The sequence below is a fragment of the Raphanus sativus genome, chromosome 5 (assembly GCF_000801105.2).
Source record: "Raphanus sativus cultivar WK10039 chromosome 5, ASM80110v3, whole genome shotgun sequence".
NCBI lineage: Eukaryota > Viridiplantae > Streptophyta > Magnoliopsida > Brassicales > Brassicaceae > Raphanus > Raphanus sativus.
Genome location: NC_079515.1, coordinates 37,218,884 through 37,241,464, shown reverse-complemented (window position 1 = coordinate 37,241,464; position 22,581 = coordinate 37,218,884). Strand labels below are relative to the sequence as shown.

Sequence of the window (22,581 nt, the reverse complement as noted above, 5' to 3'; positions counted from 1 at the left end):
TGTTTATTATCATGGGCTCCCATGATTTTTATGATTTTTTGAACTCGATTCCTGAAGAAATTATGCATAAAAATTGGCAAAGATCTTCGTTGTCATTTGTAGAATTATATATAAATCGTTGTCTTTGTCCGAGTAGGTGATTGCTATCACAGTGGAAGAGGAAGAAGATATTCAAAAGTTTAAAAATTACACCCCATCATCTGATACTAGTCCCGCTGCTCCTGAAGCAAAACCAGCTCCTTCCCCACCAAAGGAAGAGAATGTTGAGAAGCCAGCCAGTGCTCCTGAAGCCAAGACTTCCAAGCCAAGCTCTGCTCCTTCAGAAGATCGTATTTCTGCTAGTCCTCTTGCAAAAAAGCTGGCTGAAGATAATAGTGTTAGTTTCCAAAACATACTACTAAAGCTCTTGTGGTTAATCTTTGTGCTCTAAGTTATCTCCAACTTTTCCCTTGAAAACATCAGGTACCGCTCTCAAGCATCAAAGGAACAGGTCCTGAAGGACGGATAGTGAAGGCTGATGTCGAAGAGTTCTTAGGTAACATAACTCCTTTGTTCTTCCCTCTCCTTACATTGTCCTCTGGTTCGTTCTTAACAGTATTCACACAACCCCCCTTCCCTGATACATCTTCCTATGGTACAGCTTCACGCGGTAAAGAAACTACTGCCAAGCCTTCCAAGCCCACCGACTCGAAGGTTCCAGCTTTGGACTATGTTGATATCCCCCACACTCAGATACGAAAGGCAAATACCTATATAACCTTATATGTCTCTTTGTTTTCTACTATGAGCCACATTTCCGTAGTTCAAGGATTCTGAAATCTATTTCTTGTATGATTTTGACAGGTCACTGCCTCACGTTTGGCATTCTCAAAGCAAACTATTCCTCACTACTACTTGACCGTAGATACATGTGTTGACAAATTAATGGGGTAAGTATTATGTTTCAGATGGTGTTTTTTTATTCTGTCAATGGATGCTAGACAGAGCTATTTTTTATATGCAGTCTTAGGAGTCAACTGAATTCATTTCAAGAGGCTTCTGGTGGGAAACGTATATCTGTAAATGATCTTGTTATTAAGGTACATTTTACTTCTGTTTCTGAAAGCAAAGCCAAATCAAACCTCTGTTTCTATCCGTTGCGAAATATTTTCTTATTTGAAATTTGCAGGCTGCTGCATTGGCTTTACGAAAAGTTCCTCAGTGCAATAGTTCATGGACAGACGAATACATCCGCCAGTAAGTGGATTTTGCTGCTTCACATGTTCATGACAACTTTGCAAATCATTTGTTGACTTCTCTCCTTACTTCTTTACAGATTTAGCAATGTGAACATCAATGTCGCAGTACAAACAGAAAATGGGCTTTACGTTCCTGTTGTCAAGGTGCGAGAGCACTCTCAATACAGTTATCAAACCTTCCCATTGCAGAAATTCCAGATTTTTAAATGACTCACTAAATCAAATGCTTAATTCCAGGACGCTGACAAGAAAGGGTTGTCTACAATTGGAGAAGAGGTTCGGTTCTTGGCTCAGAAGGCCAAAAAAAACAGCTTGAAGCCTGAAGATTACGAGGTTTGATTACGATTCTGCCACTGCTTTACTAATAATTGCTTCTACGAAAGCGAATCAGCTCAAACTGTTTCTTTTGACAGGGAGGAACATTCACAGTTTCCAACCTGGGAGGACCTTTTGGCATCAAACAGTTCTGCGCTGTCATCAATCCACCTCAAGCTGCTATTCTAGCCATCGGATCTGGTAACTACCTACACACACATGTTCCGTCTATCCATTGAAGTTTCTTCCCCTAGCTTATTGTATTGTTTTGTCTGAATCTCGAAACAGCTGAGAAGAGAGTTGTTACTGGTAGTGGTCCTGACCAATTCAACGTTGCTTCCTACATGTCTGTAACACTTAGCTGTGACCACCGTGTAATAGATGGTACATATCCACGTCTATTCCTACGCCGTTATTATCATCATCACATGGAAAAGGTCTAATAGTAAGTCGTTTACTTGTGCAGGTGCCATTGGAGCTGAATGGTTGAAAGCATTCAAGGGCTACATCGAGACCCCAGAGTCTATGTTGCTCTAAACTCCACACACACACACGCCAAAGCTAAAGCTCATAAGAGTATGACATGAAATTTATCTGGTTTAACAATTCCTGCCAGATTTGTTCCCTTTAGCCCTGTGCTGCTGTGCATGCCTTCCAAAGTTTGCTTGCTCTTGCCATTCTTTACGTTGAGTTGACAGATTTTTTTTTATCTCAAAATAAAATCAGGAATCCAACAAGTTAACTGTTAAATGTATTGTTGGTTTCATCATGGGATGGCATCACAATAAAACCGATTTATTATTTGTTAATTATAACGAGAGATGAGTGTTTAGATACCATCTTAGAGCATCTCTACATATAATATACGATCACACATTTTAGAGGTTAGTATGATGGTTAGTTGTTGAAACGCATACAAAATCGCGAAATAAATTAAAACCTAGCTTCAAAATTTTGATTTAAATAATTTTTCTCCCTCAAGGATAGTACGATTTAGTTTGGCAAATCTTGTGTTATACTCCGTAGTTATACTATTTAACAATGTTACTAATCGAATTATTTATAAACTCAGACATGTTTTAGGAAACAATAAATTTTGAAGGTTATATCAAAGTTATTTTATGTATGTGTGTGAATTAAGTACATAGATATTGTATGTAAAGAATGGTAGATTATAGGTGTGTAAGAAGAGAGAATCTAGTGGGCTTCAGAAAAAAAGGAGAGAAAATGAGCATGTGAAAAGAGACAGACAGAGTAGTGAACAGTCTTACCACGCGCGCGCCGCCGCGGCGCGGTCGTCGGTCTTCGGTGGAGGGCCTGCGGCCCGATAAGAATATTCTTTGGACGAAATCCACTTTTTGTAGATTTACAAAAGAGAGACCAAAGAGAGAGAAAGGCGATCTAGTTTCGGAATCGGCGGTCGGCCGGCGCGTGAGCGTCCGTGCCACCGCCGGTACCTTTGTTTCTTCCGTCAAGCTGCTTCTATTGCCTCTTCTCTGCCTTCTCTAACTGTTCGCCTTGTCCGAGCTCTGGATTGGCGCCATCTTCAACGGTGGCTCCTCGCTTGGAGGGAAGACGCGCACGGTGGAGACTCAGGGCGTGAGAAGATAGGCTCGCAAGTTCAAGGTGTGAGTCCGGGAGATGGAGGCTACCATAGATCCGTCGCTGCCGGTTTTTCTTCCGGGAGGTGGAGGCTCCTAAAGATCCATCGACTCCGGTCTTGTTGTCGGGGCGTGAAGGCGATCTCTTGCCTTGCGCTGTCGGATTTTGGCGCCCTATTTCTGGGTTATGGTTAATTTTAGTTTGCTTATCTTGTTAGATTATGGGTCTGGTAGGTTTATGATGGATGAGATCTCGTCGGAGGACGAGGGAAGCTCTCAGTCGAGGGTGGCGTTTGTTTGTGCGCGACATTTTATCCTTTGAGGAGGGTGGTCACTGTTTGTAGTTTTAGCTCTCGCTTCGGCGATTGATGCTTCCTGGGTTATGATTCCTCAAGAGATGAAGATGATTGCGATGAAGCTAAGGGAGTGATGAACTCCGGTGTGTTCGGCGATTCGATTTGTGGTTCGCCGGACGATGGTGAGAAGTGGTTTGGTGAGAAGCGGCGACGAGGTGATGGCTGTAGCGACGCGTGTCCCTCTTTTCCGAAGATGGTTACACGTGGCCTCCACTCAAGATCTGATTTTCGAGAAGCCAGCGTCGTTTAGAGCTTCGGGTATTAGGGTTTTCCAAGTTGGGCCTGTCGGTTTTGTAGCCCATTTGGGTACTGGGTGCTCTTCTGTGGACTGTGTGCTCCGTAGTGGGCTTTGTAATTTTGTGGCTTAGGCCCTGTTTAATGAAAACCTTTGACGGAAAAAAAAAAAGAGTAGTGAACAGTCTTACTCTCTTCAATGAATCCAACCCTCTCTGAATATTTCTGATTCTTTTTTTTTTTGAACCTGAATATTTCTGATTCTTCACATGTCTCTCTTCTTTCTTATTCCTATTCTACAATAAAACTAATACCGGAACGAATTTTTAATAAAACGACAAAACATTTAACATTTTTTCCAAAGGGGAACAGAAGTACTTTCACTTCACCGCAAGATGCAACCAAACAAACCTAGTTCCCCCTCTTTATCGGTTGGTCTCTTCCATGCTCTCTACTTCTCATCTAAACACCCTTTCTTCCATCCTTATTTACCATTTTATGACACCTAAAGAACGACACCACGTTTTTCTACATAGCTCACCATGTAAATTGTAATTACTTTTCTTTTTTTGTCAACAATTGTAAATTACAATCAGGGACCAGAATGGGAAGCTACTTCCAATAACAAGAAAACGTACAGAAATTAAGAAAGTAAATGTAAAAACTGGATTGTAAGCAAAACTTTTTTACAAAATATTAAGTATTTTAAGCGTTGTATATATTAGGACGTCATGATCAGTATTTCTGTAGAAGATTAATTCAACAAAGTAACAAATAAAATAATGAAATGTAGGAAAGATAATGTAAATAAGATCATCGGCTCAGTATAGGAAATGGCACTCGAAGTACTGAGTGCTGGGAAAGAGCTTAAATTAAAAAGGGCATCGGCTCAAAGGAAGAAAAAAAAGATTGCCACCAAAAAATCAATGCACTTTATTACATACAACAAATATATATCAATATATGGATATTTTTTTTTAAAAAAACAGGGGTGTCTAATGTTAAAGATGATTGTGATTTGTGAAGAAAGGAAAAAGTAGTCAGAGAGACAAGAGCATCAAGTGCTGCAGAAGAAGCAACAGAAGCACTGGGCCTGAGAGTCTCTTCAGATTTGCCAGTCTTTATAGGACCACACTCTTTTTCACTATCTATCTATTTGAACACTTACACAATATTGGATATTTTAATGTTGTTTTGATTTTACACAACATGGCAAAACTCCTTAAAAACTCTGGTCCTCATGACATTTGAAAAAAAAATCTTACAAATTTTATATATATATCTTAGATTTTACTTATGAATGTTGTGCGAAATAAATATTTCAATTAAATATTAAGAATATAAAATCTTGTTTTGACTTTTATTTTAAAATTCCCCATAAAAACCCTAATTCAATTTTTAAGGTAATAGAGTGTGACTAATAGTATAGTAATATTTATTATGTAAAACTTTGATCTTCCTTAACTATAAAAGTAAAGTATACATAAAAGAAGGATAGGCGGAGAAGCTAGCTAGTGTACATGCAAATTGCATCTGAAGAGTATATGTTTAGAGAGATAGTGAGGTCAATCCAGAGGAAAAAGTGACAGAAAAGTGGTCTTCGTTGGCTGTCTCTGTCCTAAACTCAGGAACCCTAGCTAATCTCTGACTCCATCAAGAAAGCTACATAACTCTGAGAAAGAAGGATGATGAACGAAAGTGGAATTAATGGGAGAACAACAGACAGGCCTCCATTTACACCAACACAATGGCAAGAACTGGAGCATCAAGCCCTAATTTACAAGTACATGGTCTCAGGTGTTCCTGTCCCTCCTGAACTCATCTTCTCCATTAGAAGAAGCTTGGACTCTTCATTGGTCTCTAGACTCATCCCTCACCAATCCAGTAAGCCCTAAACTTAATTATTATTATTTTTATTTTTTTGTAGATTTCAATTAAGGTTTTAACTAGGGTTTTACATCAAACATCATTATAACTTTAGGTTCTTGGTTAATTGAATGATGCAGTTGGGTGGGGATGCTACCAGATGGGATTTGGGACAAAACCAGATCCAGAGCCAGGAAGATGCAGAAGAACAGATGGTAAGAAGTGGAGATGCTCAAGAGAAGCGCACCCAGATTCAAAGTATTGTGAAAAACACATGCATAGAGGAAGAAACCGTGCCAAGAAAACTCTTGATCAGAATCAGACAACTGCTCCTTTAACATCACCATATCTCTCTTTCCCCAACAAAGACAGCCCAATAAGCCCTACCTTGTCTTCTTCTTCTTCTTCATCTCCTTTCATTGATCTCTACAGTAGGTTTGGTGCTGGTAGTAGTAATAGTTATCCTTATCCTTCTTCACCTAAACAGCAACAAACTCTTCAGCATGCTTCTGCTTTGTCACTTCATCAAAACACTTCTACTTCTCACTTCAATGTCTTAGCTTCTGAAACTGACCACAAAGACTTCAGGTTCTGTGTCTTGTCTTTTTAATTCTTGAGAAGTCTGTGAACCATGGATGTTCTTTAATTATAACAGAATCTTTGTTCTAATTACGATTTCAGAAGCTTTCAAGGGATTGGGGAGAGAACACTTTTTCCAGAAGCTTCTAAAAGCTTTCAAGAGTCTCCATACCATCACCAACAAGCGTTAGCAGCAGCAATGAATGATTCGTACCACGGTAGTAGCTCTGGTCATCATCATCACACATACTCATCCTCATCATCATCATCTCAACATCAAGATCATCATCAACAACAACAATGTTTCGTTTTAGGAGCCGACATTTTCAACAAACCCACAAGAACCGTCTTGACAAACACATCGAGACTAAGTGATCAAAATCAAAAAGAGGAGGAGAAAGATTCATCGGAAACAAAGAAGTCTATTCATCATTTCTTTGGTGAGGACTGGGCACAGAACAAGAACAGTTCAGATTCTTGGCTTGACCTTTCTTCCCAGTCAAGACTCGACACTGGTAATCTGCAATCTGATCTATGCTAATAGCTAGATAAATAGAGTTTAACTTTGCTAATATTTCTAAATTAGTTTTAATCTGATTTCTCAGGTAGCTGATTAATTAAGGCCAGATAGCATCAATGATGGGTCCGCACCAACACATACACAAGTTTGACATGTTGAAGGGTCACATTTCATCTATTTCCGTGGGACACTGAGACAAGACACTGTTTTCAGAGACCCTGTATGTATACAGTTATGTCTGATTTCTCATTTTTTCTATGTTGTGTGTTTAGAGGTCGAACAAGAAAAGTGATCCGACATCTATATCTGTGTGTGTTTCTCTGGCTTTTTCCAGCTACTTTTTTTTTCTTATCGTTTTTAATTTATTTGGCTGTAGCTGAAAGAAACACTATATATATTTTGATTCGTTTCTTAGGACGCAAGCATCTTTTGTTGCTAACCTATGGAATTATTTTATGGCAGTTACATGTCAAATATAAAAAAAGAAACAAAAACATAACCCACAAGATGTGTGTTAAAATCTCATTTGGAAAGGGATAATAGTCATGGCTTAATCTGAAGTTTACTATGATTCTGGATAAAACAAAATAATGTATACTAGATTTGACCCCGCTTTAAAAGCTTAGGAAATTTTTTACAAAAAATTTATATAATCACAAGCATTTTTTCTTTATTTAAGTAGACATGTGCATAAGATTTGTAACCCGAAGTTCGAACCAAACCCAAACCAAAAGAAATCCAATTTTTACATGGTCTAAAAATAAAACAGGTATAAAACATATACGAATCTAAAGTGTTATTATTCAAACACGACGAATAACCCAAAAAAAAAACAGAAAAACTCCGAAAATCCGAATAACTGATCCATATGTCCAAATTAATCATAAATATAAATATTTGAAACATAAATATATACTTCAAATATTCAGTTCTATATATATTTTGAATATAATAAAATAAGTTTATATTTTAAATAATTATTTTAAATAATTATTTTAAAAAGAAATAATTATTATTTATGTTTTGCTTTTAAATTTTATATTTAACTTCAGACATTTTCAAACCGAACCAATATAATCTGTATCCAGAAACCATTGTGTTATATCCGAACCTGATTTGTAATACAATTTTTTTTGATGAAATTTTCAATTTATTGATCATTAGCTAGAAGAATATACAAGAATGCTATCTAAAGAATGAGGTTCTGTATAACTATAGTAAAAAGAGGAAAAAATAAGAAACTCTCTATGCTTAATCAAAGATTTGTAATACAAATTTACCAGTATAAAACTTAGGATGTGATATACCAAATTCAAATATCCAGTATGTATTCTAACAAATATTTAACGTTCAAACCTAACTTCAAATGTGTTTTATTTTTTAGTTAATTTTATATTTGATAAATATTTTAAATGTTTGTTTTGGAACAATCCGTAAAACTATACTCATAAAAATATTAATAATAACATATTTTATCGTTTTACTAAATATTAATAATATTTAACTACTAATATTTATTTTATTAATATATATATATATATTATATAATATATGTATATTTCAGTACTCTATCTATAAGAATAATTCTTTTATATTAATTAATAAAATATAATTAATTAGATACTTAAATTTAGTGTTAATTTAAATTAATTTGATTATTTAAGAAAACAACAAATTAGTTGTTTAATTCATTGATTTTAAATGAATAAGATTTCAAATTTTGTTTGTTCAATATTTTTAGATCTTTTAATGTAAAAGAAATTCAAAGTTATTATTTTTAACAAAAAATAAATTTGTACACTATGTATCCCACGTTTCCAATAAACAGAAAAAATGTGAATATTGTGTTGCATCAAACATAGGGATTAGGATACGTGATGTTAGGCAATATTATAGTTGAGTGGTTTTAAAAAATATTGTTATTTAGTTTAAATAAATAATCAATATAATTATAAATTAAATAGTAATGGCACACTTGTAATTATTTTGAAAGTTTAAGGGGATGTCAAAAAAAAGGCTGCTGTTTTAATTGTATTGATTGAAGTCAAATGACGTTTATAGACTCAATTATTAAAATAAATATATATATGTTTTTGATACGATTATTAAAATATTTAAAATGAAGGCATTATAGATTTGTCGTTCATCGGAAAAACAAACAATCATATTTTTGGTTGCATACTTCCATTCCATGCATGTGCTTCTTAAGCAAAAGGAACGAGGAAGAGTTTAAAGATCGTGACTCTTGAAGTCTTGATTCATTCAGTATATAAAGCTTTTACGTGCGTATGATTACTTGGAATCATTACCAGTACTAATCGTATTCTATTCCAATATTTCATAATAATATATATAAAATTTATCTATAAGATGAGCATCTAAAAAAGCATGTTGCCAACGAAGATTCTGTTAGTGGAATCGGGTCCAGATCAAAACCAGCACATCTTAGCTCAGTCATACCAAGCAAAAACGCGTCTTTAAACACTTTCACAGTAGGGTACAAGTTCATCATCTTCTTCAACCGTGTTGCATCGTTGTTACCCGAATCTGGTCATGAAACTTTCAGAACAGCAGAAATTCCCTAACGCATACAAACAAACTACTCATGATCGATGTAGTACACAGCTCTTCAAAATACGCAAAAGTTCCCACTAGCTCTAACCAAAACAAACCAGAGATGGGTTATCAAATTCTTATTTCCATACGAATCTTTTATAAAGTTCGAACTTTGCAACATTACATAAGAAGATGCAGAACTACAGATGCACATAACCTAAGATTTCAACACCAAAGATTCAGCACTCTCACTATATCCAAGAGCTAATCAAAGACGAAAGAGTCAACATTTTTTTTCTGTTTTCAAGAGCTATTTATCACTTAAAGCCTAATCGGTACCTCCTCTACCTAAAATGTCTCAAACGTCCATCTCATACCTGAGAGAAATTGACAAATAACCTGTTATGTCTAAGAAAAGAAAAACACTAGAGAAAGAAACTTGAATCTTCCTATCATGCTTTGCTATGATTCTCACCAATAACATCATACAATGTGCTACAAACAGAGGATTTGTGTACAACCCTGACTCATTTAGAGAATGTAACAAGAATATTCAAAGTAACAAACTCACAAAATGAAATTATATTATCGTTTTTTTTCCCTCTCACAGAATTGGACTAAAAACAATATTACATGATTGAGAGCCACTTCTTTCTCTCGACACCTCTCTCTGTTTCACTCTAGTTAGCATCATTAGGCATGTAAATGAAAGAAAAAAAACTAGACGACCTTAAAAAAGAACAAAAAAATATAATAAAAGAACTTTGTCAAACCCAGAATGTACCCATTTACAGAGGAAGTCTTGATAGATCCGATAAGGGGGAGGCTAATGATGAAGCCTTGATGATCTCTTGTTTAAAGTTTGTCCCTTTTGGAATAATCAGTAAGTATGTGTCATCCTTAAAAGCTGCTTTCTTTTGAAAACCAAGAAGGCAACAACGCATATCTGCAGCATCGCTGCGAACCCAGCGAACACCAGACCAACCGTCTTCCCTGTGTTTAATCCACTTTTCTCCGGCTGCTTGAAGATCCGTGGAGGCGGAGGCGGCGGAGGAGATGGCGGCCGCAGCCTCCGTGATTTGTTTCTGTTAGAATGTGGAGGAGAAGCTACCGCAGGCGTAGGAGGAGGAGGAGGAGGAGGAGGAGGAGGTTTTGGAATCGGCGGCGGTGGTGAAGGTGGAGAATGAGGAGGCGGCGGCGGCGGAGGAGTTAGAATGCCAACGCTGTTATGAGGCGGAGGAGAAGGAGGCGGAGGAGTCAGAATGCCAGCGCTGTTTTGAGTCGGAGGAGGAGGAGGCGGAGGAGTCAGAATGCCAGCGCTGTTTTGAGTCGGAGGAGGAGGAGGCGTGTTAGCTTGAAGACTCGGCGGAGGAGGAGGCGGTGACAAAGTCCGGGCTTGATCTTGTTGTTGTGATTGGACAAAGAGGAAGCTGAGAATCAAAGCGAGGAGTAAACAAACATTCAGAAACTCCATTAATCACCGATCCTGATTGAAAACAAAGAAGCGAAGGCGTGGCTCTCTCTTCTTCCTTTCTGTCGTTAGTCAGCGCATAGTTGAATCGGATTATAACATGAGAGAGAGAGAGAGAGAGAGAGGATTCGGAAGATCTGGTCAACGGAAGGAGACGATTGGTGTTGGTGTTGATTCACCGAGAGAGAAATCGAGGAAAGAGTTTCCCCGTTCGTTCCTTCCTCTCCCTGTTCTCGTCGATATGAAGCAAGTAAAGGGGGTCAAGGAATCTCGAATCTGATCAAGGAAGCAAAGCAAGGACCTAGGTTTTAGATTTCTCTGTATCTCCCCCTTAATCTAAGAATCGGATTCGATGCGGCGGGGGTCAGAGAATTATCAGAGACGGAATACGAGGAAAACTATGGAAGAAAAGTAGATTCAATTTTCCGGGAAAAATCCAGAGAGAGAGAGAGAGAGAGAGGGTGGCAAGTAACGGTTTAGGGCTAAATCTGGGGGAGAGAGAAATTTTGGGGGAAAATGTAGATTTCGATTTTTACAAGCTCTCTTTCTTTGCTGTAAAACTAACTGCGGATCCTATGTCAATCGCCATAATCATCTTCCCTGTCATCCTCTTTGACATCGTTAGGCTAATACACTGTTAATGGGCCTAGGCCTACATAATGTTTATTTACGGCCCATTTGTATTCCTCGTCAACGGGCCTAAATACCGTTAATAGCCCGCTAAAATCTAAACGGTTCACAGAAAGCAAGATTACCATATATTAGATTACGCTCAACTTCTCTTCTCCATAGGTGATCGTTCCCGCCGCTCGCATACAACGATCGGTTTCTTTCTTGAAGCTCTTCCTTCTTTACCATCATCACTCTGCAAAGAAGTTAGTTACTCAGCTCCGATCATTCTCTTCTAAATATCTTTTGCTCCTAGATTCACGGCGAATCGTTTACCGTCACTCACTCTCCCCCGCCGTGTGAATCTCAGCTCATTACGAAACCTTAATTCGCTGCGCCGGAAGCATTCGAGCTCGTCCCCTTCGGACCATTTGTTTACAGTTGCACCGGTGAGTTGTTTTCTGATCGGGATAGGGGTTTTGAGGTATCCAATAGTATTCTTATGTACGTTTCTCCGTTGTTCTTTCGCGTTATCCGCAAAGGTTTTTGAGAATTTGGTGATTCAGGTGACCAGTTTAGGGTTTTTGATTTACTGGGGATTAAGCAGTTCAATCGGTTCAATTGATGCTGATGATTGTATCAATGCCTTTTTTCTTTGCGTCGAAGTCTTGCCCGTAGATAGCAATCATGAGTTTCAGTGGTATATAGATAGTAACAAGATTATATTGTGGGGAACACCATACTACTGCTTCGTGTAACAAGATTTATTGGGTAACAATAACTCTCTCTATCGTTCTTAGTTTTTTTGAACAGTTTTAAGGCTGCAATGGATGAGGAAGATGGAAGCTTGAAGAGGCATTCACGTGAGAGTTTAGTGTACCTCACAAAATGTATGGTTGGGCATCTCGTGGAAGCGCATCTAACAAATGGATCGGTTTATAGTGGTATATTCCATCCTGCTCATCTGGAGAAGGATTTTGGTGAGGCTCTTGAGTCAGAATTTTTTTATCTTTTTTTTCTCTTAGAAAGTAGGCTACTTTACGAGGGTATTGCCATTTCTAAACTTCCAGGAATCATTCTAAAGATGGCATCCTTGATTAAAGACGGTACTTTAGGAGGGCATGAATCTGGTTCCGTGGTTGTCAGAAAGCCACCTATGAAGATATTCTATATTCCTTCAGACGAACTTGTGCAAGTTGTTGCTAAGGTGTGCTTGCTTTTTTCTGTTTAAGTTTATGTCAATGCGTTACATGGCAGGGACATTACATTGAGATTTGGTATTTTCATTCCTTTTTATCATTTATGTTGGTGTTGGGATCTCTCCGTATTGAGTGACGGCAAATTAAATCCCGTTCAGAGTGAGAAGTCGGTGGAGCTTTTGACGGATTCTTCTATATCAAAGTCTTGTCGTGCTGATCAGAGAAGAGAGCTTAACCCCTGGGTACCTGATGGTGAAGCTCCTGAGGGTCTGGATAATGTGTTTGATAAGCCTTCGAAAAGGTATATATATACATATTTTGATTTCATGTGAAAATTTGTTAGCTAGATTCTTAGGACCACGGTTTCTTATCTGAACAGTTCAGACGAGAGAATGTGGGAATGAGAAGAATCTCGATAGTAGTTCCATGAACAATCCTTTGCAAAAACGAATGGATTATTTTTGTGCTTGCACATTAGGCTGATTGTGATCTTCCTTTTGGAAAGCTTTTATCGTTCTATCTCTCTGTTGAGCTATATTTTTTTTTCATTTTTAGTGAAAGCATATAGTATATTGTGAGGAAGAGCCCTTGGTGAATGTCCATAAGATTAGGAAGATTGCGGTTTCCATATCTCTCACAACATGGCTATTTGCTGGTAGTGGGGGATGGGATCAGTTTAAGGCGAATAAGGAACTGTTTGGAGTAAAGAGCACTTTGAAAGTGGACATGTATACCACAACATTTGACAAAGGTTCTTGGACCAGAGAGCTGGAAGAGAAAGCCCTGAGGATTGCAGGAGAGATTGAGGATGAACATACCGGAGATCTTCATGTAGCAGAGGTGATTTTTGGTGGTTTGATTTGCACAACTTGATCCCTACGTTTCTGTTGTTGTTATATAACTCCAGATCTCTAATTGTTCGTGCCTGAAGGAAAGAGGCCTTCAGACTAATGAGAAATTTGATACTGACGAGGAAGCTAAATACTCAGCTGAATGTCCAGTTGATGGATTTGATGAGGAGGGCGACAAATTGCTGGACACTTGCAACGATCAGACTTTCGTTGTTTCATCTACTTCTAGTGTCCAGAATCCAGCTTCTTCTTGTGGCCAGAAGCCATCTTCTTCTAGTGGCAAGGGCTATGGGGTATGATTGATTTCTTTTTTGAAAGTAGTTTCTAGCAGAACAGTTGCTGATATTTACCATTCATTTTCAATAAGGGTGGGAGCCAGAGCTGCTCTATATCTGATGATCACGCTGGTAACCTTCCCTCTGAACAGCGGTCCAAAGATTTTGCTGTCCAAGGCAGCAGTACCAGGTCATTCTTTTGCCATAAGGCTATGGGCTTTTAAACATCAAAAATACTTCTCTCACAGTAGGAGTTTCTCTTCACATAACAGTGAGAGCCAGTTGGGTGAGCGAAGAAACAGCAATGATCCGGAGGCTGCCCACAGTAACAGAGTAAATTTCAACTCCATGTTGATTATGCATGTTTAATCAGTGACTGGGTTTGGCGTTGTTCTATTATTTTTAACATTGTTTCTTTGGCTTCCCGTTGTATTTACACAGACACCTGAGGAATCAGTTTCTGGTTATGGTCATGGAGGTATATTCTACTTCTTTCTTACACTTTTTCTATATCTGCACCCCCACTAAATTTGTTTATCCGTTTTCCTGTTCTACACGTAGAAGGCTTCTCATAGTTTTTGTCTCGGCCTGACACTAATATTTATTTTCACGTTGATCTCAACTGACTATGTACTGGCCGTCAGTAATGTTCCACTGATGATGACCTCTTTTAAAGTCGCCAAATGGAATCTAGAAGAAGTTGCTTTTGTACACAAGCAGTGGTAACATTTTAAGAAAATATTGTGTGTGTGGGATATAGATATCAAAGAAGGTGCAAATCTTGGTGGTGGTGGTGGAACCTCGGCATCGAAGACTGTTGCTGAAGAAGAAAGTCAAGTCAGTCAAGTTTCTGGTAAAACAAAATCTGAAAGCTCTTTTGGACAGTCGGCTTCTACAAGAAGTTCAGAGAGAGGACCAGCTCCGTCGACGTCAACTAGTCCTGGACTATCACGAAGCTCGTCAAGTAGTTCGTTGCCCTCATCGGAAAAGTCCATTCTTAACCCGGATGCAAAGGTTTATTTTTCTACTTTATATGTTCAAACTTGATAAAGTGTTGGTTGAACTGTGTGTTTCAATTCTTTGGTTTTGTCTACTAATCAAAAAGTCATTGGGTCTTGATCAGGAATTCAAACCATCGCAACCACCAGCTCCTGTACGGCCTCAATCTCCAATTGCAGGTGGCTCGTTCTACTACGCTGCTCCACCTGTTCAGCAAATGCCTCGAATACCAGCTGGATACGGAGTAAGTTCATTCTGTTGTATAGAGCCTAACTTTTACTTTAAAAACGAAGCAAAAGTCGCTAAAACTCTCGCCATGTGAAAAAAGTTGCAGATCATTGGGTCTGATCAGGGATTCAAACCATCGCGACCACCAGCTCCTGTACGGCCTCAATCTCCAATTGCAGGTGGCTCATTCTACTACGCTGCTCCACCTGCACCAGTTCAGCAAATGCCTCTAATGCCTCTAATGCCTGCTGGTTACGGAGTAAGTTCATTGTGTTGTATAGAGCCTAACTTTTACTTTAAAAAACAAAGCAAAAGTCGCCTAAAACTCTCGCCATGTGAAAAAAGTTGCAGATTCAACCGCAATATCCTGAACAACAGCAGCTGCTTCGTTATCCTGGCCACGAGTATCCTGAAACCTATTATCCTCCAAAAGCACCACCACAGGTATGATGACACTAACAACATACCAAAATAAGTACATAAATATTAACGAAATTAGAAAAAGAAGTTTAATGGTGATGGAGTTGTTGTGATGTTTTAGTATAAGCAGTGGCAGCAGATGATGATGCAAGGACAGCAGCCTAGGCCGCCGCCTCCTCCTTACCACCAGCCGGTTATTGCCAATTCCTATCTTCTTTATCCTTTTTTTCTTTGGTTTTTGGTTTTTGGATACTGAGATCTCTTAGCTTTCTCGATGTGTGTGTGTGTGTGTGTGTACAGGGAAATCCACATAATCAAGGATGAGAGTAATAACCAGATGGTGATGATGTTGTTTCTCTGTGAAGGACTTGAACGAACTAACCAACCCTCTGTTTTGGTTTATGCTCTTTTTTCTACTTTTCTTAGCCAATTCCTGGAACCATTTTCTCCTTTTTAGATTTCCCCCATTGGGATGTTAATGTCTCTTGTTATAGGAAAAAAAAGAACATAAACAAGGAATGTTATAGGAGTTGTACTCTCATGATTCCAGGTCCCCCATTGGGACCATCTACTTGTACTCTCATGAATTTGAAGATATACATATTTTAGAGTTTTGGTCATTCTCATGTCAATTAACTGCGTATGTGATATAGAAATTGCTGAATTTTTAAGGTTCTTTTATAGAAAATTAATATAAAAAAGGAATGTTATACTCTTTTCCAGCTTAGATTTGAATGAACAGAACCATTGTTATTTACAACAATATACGCATAGGACTAAACTAACACTGAGAGAGGAACTAATCAGCTTTCCTATCCAACCATGGTCCCAGGGCGAGGGCGAGGGCGAGAAAACGCCGAGTGCTCGTTCATACATCCGTTGAATCTCTATTCTATATTTAGTCAGAGTCTCATCAGGAATTGGTGGAGTCATCAGCTCCACCAAAGGGAAATCGGCCAATTCATACTTCAACAGAGGGTCGCGGTCCCGATCAGTACATGCACACGGACTCTGTGCTAAAACATACATCAACACTTAATATATTCAAATTTCATACACGAACATAGATATTTAGATCTATTCATACATTGACCATTTTTCCGTTAGTCAAACCGTAACGACTGCTTACGTAGATTAAACGGTTGCTTATGTGGCTTTTATATTTTTAATTAATTAATAAAAAAAAATTAAAATCTGTAGATGGAGGGAATCGTACCTGGGTCCATATCACAGCAAGCAATTAACTCGACCACTGTGCCAAACCAAATTGATTGTAATACTATATGTTGTCTCTTATATATATTTAACATGTTTTATCATATCTAAATATGTTCATGCTCCTTGTTATGTGTTTTAATTATAAAGGATTTCAACAAAAATATATAAATTCTAAGTAATTATGTTTAATTAACTAAATTATTGTTATTGTGCTTTTGAAATTTTGAAAATCAAAAAGTATTTTTTGATTTAAAAAATGATTTCGAAATGATTTTTTATTTTATATTTTTTTTATTTCTATTCCAGATTATTTCACACTAGGTACTCAAATTTTTTTTAGTAAAAAAACATTTTAGAAATGATTTTTAAAAAATGAAAATGCTTTTTGATTTTTAAAGTTTTTATGGTGAAATTTTTAATTCTTTAAAACCCAATAAAAATAATTAAGTTAATCAAACATAATTACTTAGAATTTATATATTTTTTTGAACTAATTCTAAATAATTTAAACTCATAACAAAGAGTATGAACATATCTATATGATAAACATATTAGAGATAAATAGGACACAATAGGTAGTACCACAAATAATCTAGTTTGGTTTGTTGTACTTCTAATCCAAATTATTTGTAGTATTACCTAGTGTTTTTTTTAATTATATTTAATATTTTTTATCATATAAGAAATCAAAAAACTAAATTAAAAATCATTTTCGAAATTTTTTAAAAAAATCGAAAATGCTTTTTTGATTTTAATTTTTTTTTTAATTTGAAATTTTCAAAAACACAATAACAATAATTAGTTTAACTAAACATAATTACTTAGAATTTATATATTTTGTTGAACTAATTCTAGATAGTTACTTAAAACACATAACAAGGAGTATGAATATATTTGGATATGATAAAACATGTTAAATATATATAAGACACAACATGTAGTATTACAAACAATTTGGTTTGGCACAGTGGTCGAGTTAATTCTTTGCTGTGCTCTAGACCCAGGTTCGATTCCTTCCATCTACAGACTTTAATTTTTTTATTAATTAATTAAAATATAAAAGCCACATAAGCATCCGTTTAATCCACGTAAGCAGTCGTTGCAGTTTGACTAACGGAAAAATGGTCAATGTATGAATAGACTTAAATATCTATGTTCGTGTATGAAATTTGAATATATTAAATATTGATGTATGTTTTAGCACAGGGTTCGTGTGCATGTATTGATCGGGACCGCAACCCTCTGTTGAAGTATGAATTGGCTGATTTCCCCTCCACCAAATCATCCATATTCAACTTCCACTTCAGGTCACTGGTCCAGCCTCGGCCTTAGTTTCACTATAATTTGTTGGTGTAATTTTATATCCAACGATCTAGTAAACAAAATAGCGTCTTTGTTTGCTAAGTGTTTGCCAACATCCCAGCTTTTTTCTTTAAAGCTTCTTCAAACCCAATTCCAAGATTTGTAAAACAACTTGCCATTTTAAAAATAAGTAAAACAGATCAGAAGACAAAAGTACAAACATATTAGTACTACTTTTTGTAATAAATTCTTCAAGAATGAAAAATGAGACCTACATAAATCTCCCCTAAACCAGCATATCTCCTCCATCCACACACCCAAAGGGCTCTCTCCTCATAAAACTTGCGAGCCAAAGCAGAGCATCAAAGCCAATAATTATTAGGGCTTTAATCAAAGTCAAGAAACTCCATTCTCTTCCTCATTGTTCCTCTCAGCTCACTTGCCTCCCTCTCCACTTTCTGCGCCTGCACCAGAGCACACATATCAGCAAAAACCACATCACAAATTATTTTAGTTTGCTAATTAATTCGTGTTTCAGAGTATGTGATCTTATGTCTTACCCTCTTAATCTCGGTCTCTGAGACGCGAACCATATGTGGAGGAAGCTCCTCTCTCTCTGTGTCCTAACACATGGTTTAAGGCCCAAAATCAGTAAAAACAGAAAACACACAAAAGTGAGACTAACAACAAAAGAACAAGGAGATGTCTTACCATCTCACCAATGAGAACAACATTCTCTCCACGGATTACATAGAGGCCTAAAGGAATGTCGCAGTATTGGTCACCTACAATGACCCTTTCGCAAGCACCTTCTAGAACCGCATTGGCTGTGCATTAACAGCGAATGACTTTTAGTCTCTCCCCCCCACTACTAACACTTATCATAAACATAGAAGAATGAAAAAAAAGAACAGAGAATACCAAATTGATCAAAAGAACGGAGCGTTCCCATTAGCTTTCTACCATCTCTAAGTAGCACAAGTATCTTTCCTGCAAAATCATTAAGAGCAGAGCCAACATCCATAAGTAACTGATGCAAAACGATTCATACTTTGAAGAGCAAATGAAGATGAAAATAAACCCATATCCCTAAAGTAAAGATTAAGAACCTAGAAACCTGAACTTGAGCCAGCCGACAGTGAATCATATTCAAAACATGTGATATTATTATATACTTGTAACGTTTGAAATCAAGAATGAACCGTCAATGCCATCATATTCGACATCGTACATGCTAGAAGCTTAACAACAATAATCAATCAATGAACAGTGAATTGACCAAACTAATAAACTAAAACCTTGGAAGATTCAATCTCATAAGCAATGAGAAACTCTCTTTGCCACTATACAACATCGCAATAAATAAATAAACTTTGAATCAGGTAGATGAAATTAAGTAACTAGTTATCAATGAGTACTCAAAATCTAACACTTAATATAATAGTTTGCTAACATTAAGCTCTCAGATACTCTTAGAGCTATAACACCATATATACTTGGTACTTTATAAATTCATAAGGTTGAACGAATCTGTAAAACAGAGAGAGAGAGGGATTACTATCGAGATAACTGGCGAGTGAAGTTGAAAGGTAAATATCTTCAGGACCAGCCCAAGACATCGTTACTGACTCTTATCCCCTCGAAATTGAACTAAAGTTTCCGTTTTTATGAGAAAAACACACACAACCGATAACGTTCCCAGATTCCCCTTGAAGAGATAGGATTGGCTGAATCCAGCAGAGGAGGCAGTAGCTGTCAGATGAATCGAAAATCGACAGAAAGCCAAAAATCTAGGTTTAGGGTTTTGAGTGAGTGAAACTTTAGGAATCGATTAAAAAAGGTTGAGGCTTTCTACTCAAGATCGAAACACACGGACACGTGTTCGTCAGAAAAAAAAAAAAAACAGATTCGATCGGATCGAACTTGGATGAGAAAATCGTTGTGGAAAATTCACGCGAGAGCTAATCTGACACCACTTGGGGTTCATAAAGATCTTTATTTTCGTTTTAATAGAGCAAGGGTAAATCTGTCATTAGACTATAAAAATCAGTCAGACCGAACTTACCAATTACATTACACGCATGGGTGGGGTCCCACATTACAAGTTCGTGTCAGAAAAAGTGGGGCCATGGTATCTGTGGGATCAATGGCGTCTTTCATATATGGGCTTGGGCCTGTATTTGGGTTATCACCAAGATGAAGAAAGCATAACAAGGAGTATCATTAGCTGTCATTGAGTCTTTGGGATCCAACACATTGCCTGGTCTGTCTGCAGCTGACCTATTAGCATATGAGAGACAGTTGGCAGTAAGCAATATGGCTTTAAGGCAGGCAGCCCATGAAATCAATGCAGCTTGGAGCCACTGCAGCCATGTATGACGGTGGTTTTCAGAATGTAGCTGCGGCGCAGCAGCTCATGTTCTCCCAGTACTAAACCAGCAACTTGTTTGTGTATGTCTGTCTTCTTCTCACTTAATTTACCTATATAAAGTTTAATCAGCAGATTGTATGCTTCGCTGTGTATGTGTATGACAAACAAAATTACATTTAAAAAAAGGGAATCTGATATCCATATTATGTGATATGACATAAAACACAACAAACAGACAAAAAGACAATACAGATGAATGAATCAGTCTGTCTCTAACCGAGCAATGTAGGTGTCATAGTAACTCCCAGCTTTCTCAAGATCTCCGAGCTCAGTGTAACAATCTGCAATAGCTCCATAAGCTTTCAGTGCTTCCAGATCTTCTCCTTCCCTATTCGAGATGGCAAGAACCATGTTGTGATACTGTATAGCATCTCTATACTTCCTTGACGTTGCAGCGAAGCGCCTAAGCCTCTGGCAGCTTTCTTCTCTTCGATGGGGTCTCCTAGACTCTGGGCAAGCTCCAGAGCAATCTTGAACTCCGAAAAAGCTTTCTCTAGCTCTTGATTCCTCAGAAAGGTCTTGCCCGTCTTCAGCTTGGAGATCAACTCTTGTTTCTTTGGGTCCACAATGATCTCACTCTCTGGTGGGATTCTAGCTCCTACCGGTGCGTAACTTAACCCTGGGGCGTAAGACTCGATTTTGGCTTGTCTCCTAAGGGCTGTGTTGATCTGTCGTCTGTTCGTTCAGGCTCTCTGTAACTCCCCTTTCCTCTGCCGAGCAAGTAACCCTGGATGATAGTGGCAACAAAACCCCATTGAACAGTTCGTTCGTAGAAGCATATATACTGAAAGAAAGAAAGAGAACCTCCAACAGTGCCGCCAACAAGTGCGACAAGCAACAAAAGAGGCATGTTGAAGACGGAACTCTCAGGAGGCTCGCATATGTCAGCAGACAAGGCTTGGAGAGGTGTACCAATGAGAAGGGAGTTTGTAAACAACACTGCCATCACAGGTAACTTGAGCCTCCCAAATCCCTGCGAACGAACAATCGATGTCTAAAAGGCTTACTTACTATATTCACAAGGGTAAACTTGACAAGAGAGTCAAGCAATGTACTGGTGGTATTCAAAGAAGATGGATATGGCTGGGCAAACCATACCTCAAAAGCTGATAACTTGTCAAAACTTTGCAGGGTTGGAGATGGTGTTTGTAAGAAGAGTCCCTTGCTTTCAGGCTCATTGGGCTTCTTGGTAGACAAAAGTTTAATCTGGAGATAAGGATGATGTGAGGAGTAGCAATAGATTTAGCTAACTTGTTCCCAGTCTCTGAACAAGTTATGCATTAAAAAACCATCAAACAAAAAGTTGTAAATAAGAATACAAATGAGAACCACACTTTATAATCTGAAATCAAGAAATCAAGCTGGAGTATGTTTACAAAACATGCTTACTTACTCTATACACAATGTCATCTATATGGCAAATTCTGAAAAAATAAATAGCTTTGATCTGCTTACTAATACTAACCAAAGCAACAGAGAATCTGAACTGAGTGAAACGATGAACTAACCTGGAACTTCGTGAATTTTCGTGCGGCAGAGTACGGACGCCGGAAGTATGGGAGAAGGAGGAGCAACACCGGATAATCGCCATCGCCGCCATTCTCTGAGGATGTCTTTTAAACCCGCTTCAGCTCGCCAGTGATGACGTTTTTGAGCTTTATTTATCCAAAAAAAAATAAAATAATAATAATTAATTAATTTCATTATCAGTGACTGCCCCCATTGTTTCATTTAATTACACCTATGCCTTGAAAACGCGGGCGTTTTTATGCAGCTTTTGCCCATTCCATGAGAACTTTGTGTTCAGTATTCAAGTACACAATATAGAATCAGTTCCCAAGATTATATTCCTTCCAGCTAAACCCGAAGCATCAAGTGCACTAGAGCCCAGCCCATGGATTCAAGTCCTGAATCTTTCAAAAAAAAAAAACTGTAATCTTTTTTACTTTACATAGAACATTATTAGATCAAGCTTATACTCACAGGTTGCAGTAACCAAACAAGGCTTAGGACGTTTTACACACCATTTCTAATTATTTGCATTGTGTATGACCATCATAAACACGTGAATACGGTAAGTGGGATTCTAGGAACAGAACATAACTCATCATTGTTTCAAACCATATGTTTAAGTACAGATCACAAAATATAATCAAGATTGAGTATAGACTGAATCCAGGTTTTGTATACTGAAACATGAGTTTTTTTTTTTTTGGCAAAAGTGCATTGAATAGGGCAGTACTAGAGATTGATTAATACTGCTTCTCTTGTCTATCTACCCATTTATTGCACTAAACACACCTTGTCTATGGA

The 22,581-nt window shown here is 37.7% G+C and overlaps 5 protein-coding genes and 1 pseudogene across 10 annotated transcripts; 3 read left to right on the top strand and 3 right to left on the bottom strand.

Annotated features, from left to right (window-relative positions):
- The first annotated feature begins 11 nt into the window (after window positions 1-11).
- LOC108830454 (dihydrolipoyllysine-residue acetyltransferase component 2 of pyruvate dehydrogenase complex, mitochondrial-like) lies at window positions 12-2,381 on the top strand. The gene is made up of 12 exons (XM_056985897.1): window positions 12-98; window positions 137-376; window positions 463-535; window positions 641-741; window positions 844-929; window positions 1,004-1,079; window positions 1,169-1,236; window positions 1,316-1,382; window positions 1,476-1,571; window positions 1,652-1,754; window positions 1,842-1,937; window positions 2,020-2,381. The coding sequence occupies exons 1-12, from the start codon at window positions 12-14 to the stop codon at window positions 2,088-2,090; spliced, it is 1,164 nt and encodes a 387-aa protein (XP_056841877.1). The 3' UTR covers window positions 2,091-2,381.
- Window positions 2,382-5,249: 2,868 nt separating this feature from the next.
- On the top strand, window positions 5,250-7,028 carry LOC108830445 (growth-regulating factor 5-like). Its single transcript, XM_018604044.2, has 4 exons — window positions 5,250-5,628; window positions 5,751-6,198; window positions 6,292-6,704; window positions 6,795-7,028. The coding sequence occupies exons 1-4, from the start codon at window positions 5,430-5,432 to the stop codon at window positions 6,800-6,802; spliced, it is 1,068 nt and encodes a 355-aa protein (XP_018459546.2). The 5' UTR covers window positions 5,250-5,429; the 3' UTR covers window positions 6,803-7,028.
- A 1,971-nt stretch (window positions 7,029-8,999) lies between these two features.
- On the bottom strand, window positions 9,000-11,315 carry LOC108830444 (formin-like protein 3). 2 transcript variants are annotated; one of them, XR_008946394.1, is made up of 2 exons: window positions 10,050-11,315; window positions 9,000-9,290 (listed from the first exon to the last, which is right to left on the bottom strand). XR_008946394.1 is itself a non-coding variant. In XM_018604043.2 (1 exon), the coding sequence occupies exon 1, from the start codon at window positions 10,737-10,739 to the stop codon at window positions 10,146-10,148; it is 594 nt and encodes a 197-aa protein (XP_018459545.1). In that variant the 5' UTR covers window positions 10,740-11,315; the 3' UTR covers window positions 9,694-10,145. The 2 variants fall into 2 exon arrangements, 1 of the variants encoding a protein (XP_018459545.1); XM_018604043.2 differs by lacking the exon at window positions 9,000-9,290 and having other exon boundaries at window positions 9,694-11,315.
- A 160-nt stretch (window positions 11,316-11,475) lies between these two features.
- LOC108861356 (polyadenylate-binding protein-interacting protein 4) lies at window positions 11,476-15,937 on the top strand. 5 transcript variants are annotated; one of them, XM_057010939.1, is made up of 16 exons: window positions 11,476-11,611; window positions 11,716-11,794; window positions 12,146-12,325; window positions 12,416-12,552; window positions 12,703-12,845; window positions 13,204-13,384; window positions 13,476-13,688; window positions 13,763-13,860; window positions 13,943-14,003; window positions 14,112-14,148; window positions 14,431-14,684; window positions 14,794-14,913; window positions 14,998-15,156; window positions 15,243-15,341; window positions 15,439-15,510; window positions 15,618-15,937. In XM_057010939.1, the coding sequence occupies exons 3-16, from the start codon at window positions 12,172-12,174 to the stop codon at window positions 15,639-15,641; spliced, it is 1,752 nt and encodes a 583-aa protein (XP_056866919.1). In that variant the 5' UTR covers window positions 11,476-11,611; window positions 11,716-11,794; window positions 12,146-12,171; the 3' UTR covers window positions 15,642-15,937. The 5 variants fall into 5 exon arrangements, with proteins under 5 accessions (XP_056866919.1, XP_056866920.1, XP_056866921.1 ...); XM_057010940.1 differs by having other exon boundaries at window positions 11,530-11,794; window positions 15,004-15,156; XM_057010941.1 differs by having other exon boundaries at window positions 11,531-11,794; window positions 15,249-15,341.
- Window positions 15,938-17,996: 2,059 nt separating this feature from the next.
- Window positions 17,997-19,820, bottom strand: LOC108857475 (sm-like protein LSM1B). Its single transcript, XM_018631463.2, has 5 exons — window positions 19,396-19,820; window positions 18,759-18,827; window positions 18,549-18,664; window positions 18,398-18,460; window positions 17,997-18,301 (listed from the first exon to the last, which is right to left on the bottom strand). Exons 1-5 carry the CDS (start codon window positions 19,454-19,456, stop codon window positions 18,224-18,226), a joined length of 387 nt encoding a protein of 128 aa, XP_018486965.1. The 5' UTR covers window positions 19,457-19,820; the 3' UTR covers window positions 17,997-18,223.
- Window positions 19,821-20,362: 542 nt separating this feature from the next.
- On the bottom strand, window positions 20,363-21,868 carry LOC130495010 (protein FLUORESCENT IN BLUE LIGHT, chloroplastic-like; annotated as a pseudogene).
- Window positions 21,869-22,581: the final 713 nt, after the last annotated feature.

Excerpts from the sequence above, each read along its gene's own strand:
- LOC108830454 (XM_056985897.1), top strand. The coding sequence starts at position 12 with ATGGGCTCCCATGATTTTTATGATTTTTTGAACTCGATTCCTGAAGAA. Across the intron at positions 1,572-1,651 it reads TGAAGCCTGAAGATTACGAG|GGAGGAACATTCACAGTTTC; the intron begins GTTTGATTACGA and ends TTCTTTTGACAG. Across the intron at positions 1,755-1,841 it reads TATTCTAGCCATCGGATCTG|CTGAGAAGAGAGTTGTTACT; the intron begins GTAACTACCTAC and ends ATCTCGAAACAG.
- LOC108830445 (XM_018604044.2), top strand. The coding sequence starts at position 5,430 with ATGATGAACGAAAGTGGAATTAATGGGAGAACAACAGACAGGCCTCCA. Across the intron at positions 5,629-5,750 it reads ACTCATCCCTCACCAATCCA|TTGGGTGGGGATGCTACCAG; the intron begins GTAAGCCCTAAA and ends TGAATGATGCAG. Across the intron at positions 6,199-6,291 it reads ACTGACCACAAAGACTTCAG|AAGCTTTCAAGGGATTGGGG; the intron begins GTTCTGTGTCTT and ends TTACGATTTCAG.
- LOC108830444 (XM_018604043.2), bottom strand. The coding sequence starts at position 10,739 with ATGGAGTTTCTGAATGTTTGTTTACTCCTCGCTTTGATTCTCAGCTTC.
- LOC108861356 (XM_057010939.1), top strand. The coding sequence starts at position 12,172 with ATGGATGAGGAAGATGGAAGCTTGAAGAGGCATTCACGTGAGAGTTTA. Across the intron at positions 12,846-13,203 it reads TTTGATAAGCCTTCGAAAAG|TGGGGGATGGGATCAGTTTA; the intron begins GTATATATATAC and ends ATTTGCTGGTAG. Across the intron at positions 13,861-13,942 it reads GTCCAAGGCAGCAGTACCAG|TGAGAGCCAGTTGGGTGAGC; the intron begins GTCATTCTTTTG and ends TTCACATAACAG.
- LOC108857475 (XM_018631463.2), bottom strand. The coding sequence starts at position 19,456 with ATGTCTTGGGCTGGTCCTGAAGATATTTACCTTTCAACTTCACTCGCC. Across the intron at positions 18,828-19,395 it reads ACTCGCCAGTTATCTCGATA|GAAAGATACTTGTGCTACTT; the intron begins GTAATCCCTCTC and ends ATGATTTTGCAG. Across the intron at positions 18,461-18,548 it reads TTGTTCTCATTGGTGAGATG|GACACAGAGAGAGAGGAGCT; the intron begins GTAAGACATCTC and ends ACCATGTGTTAG.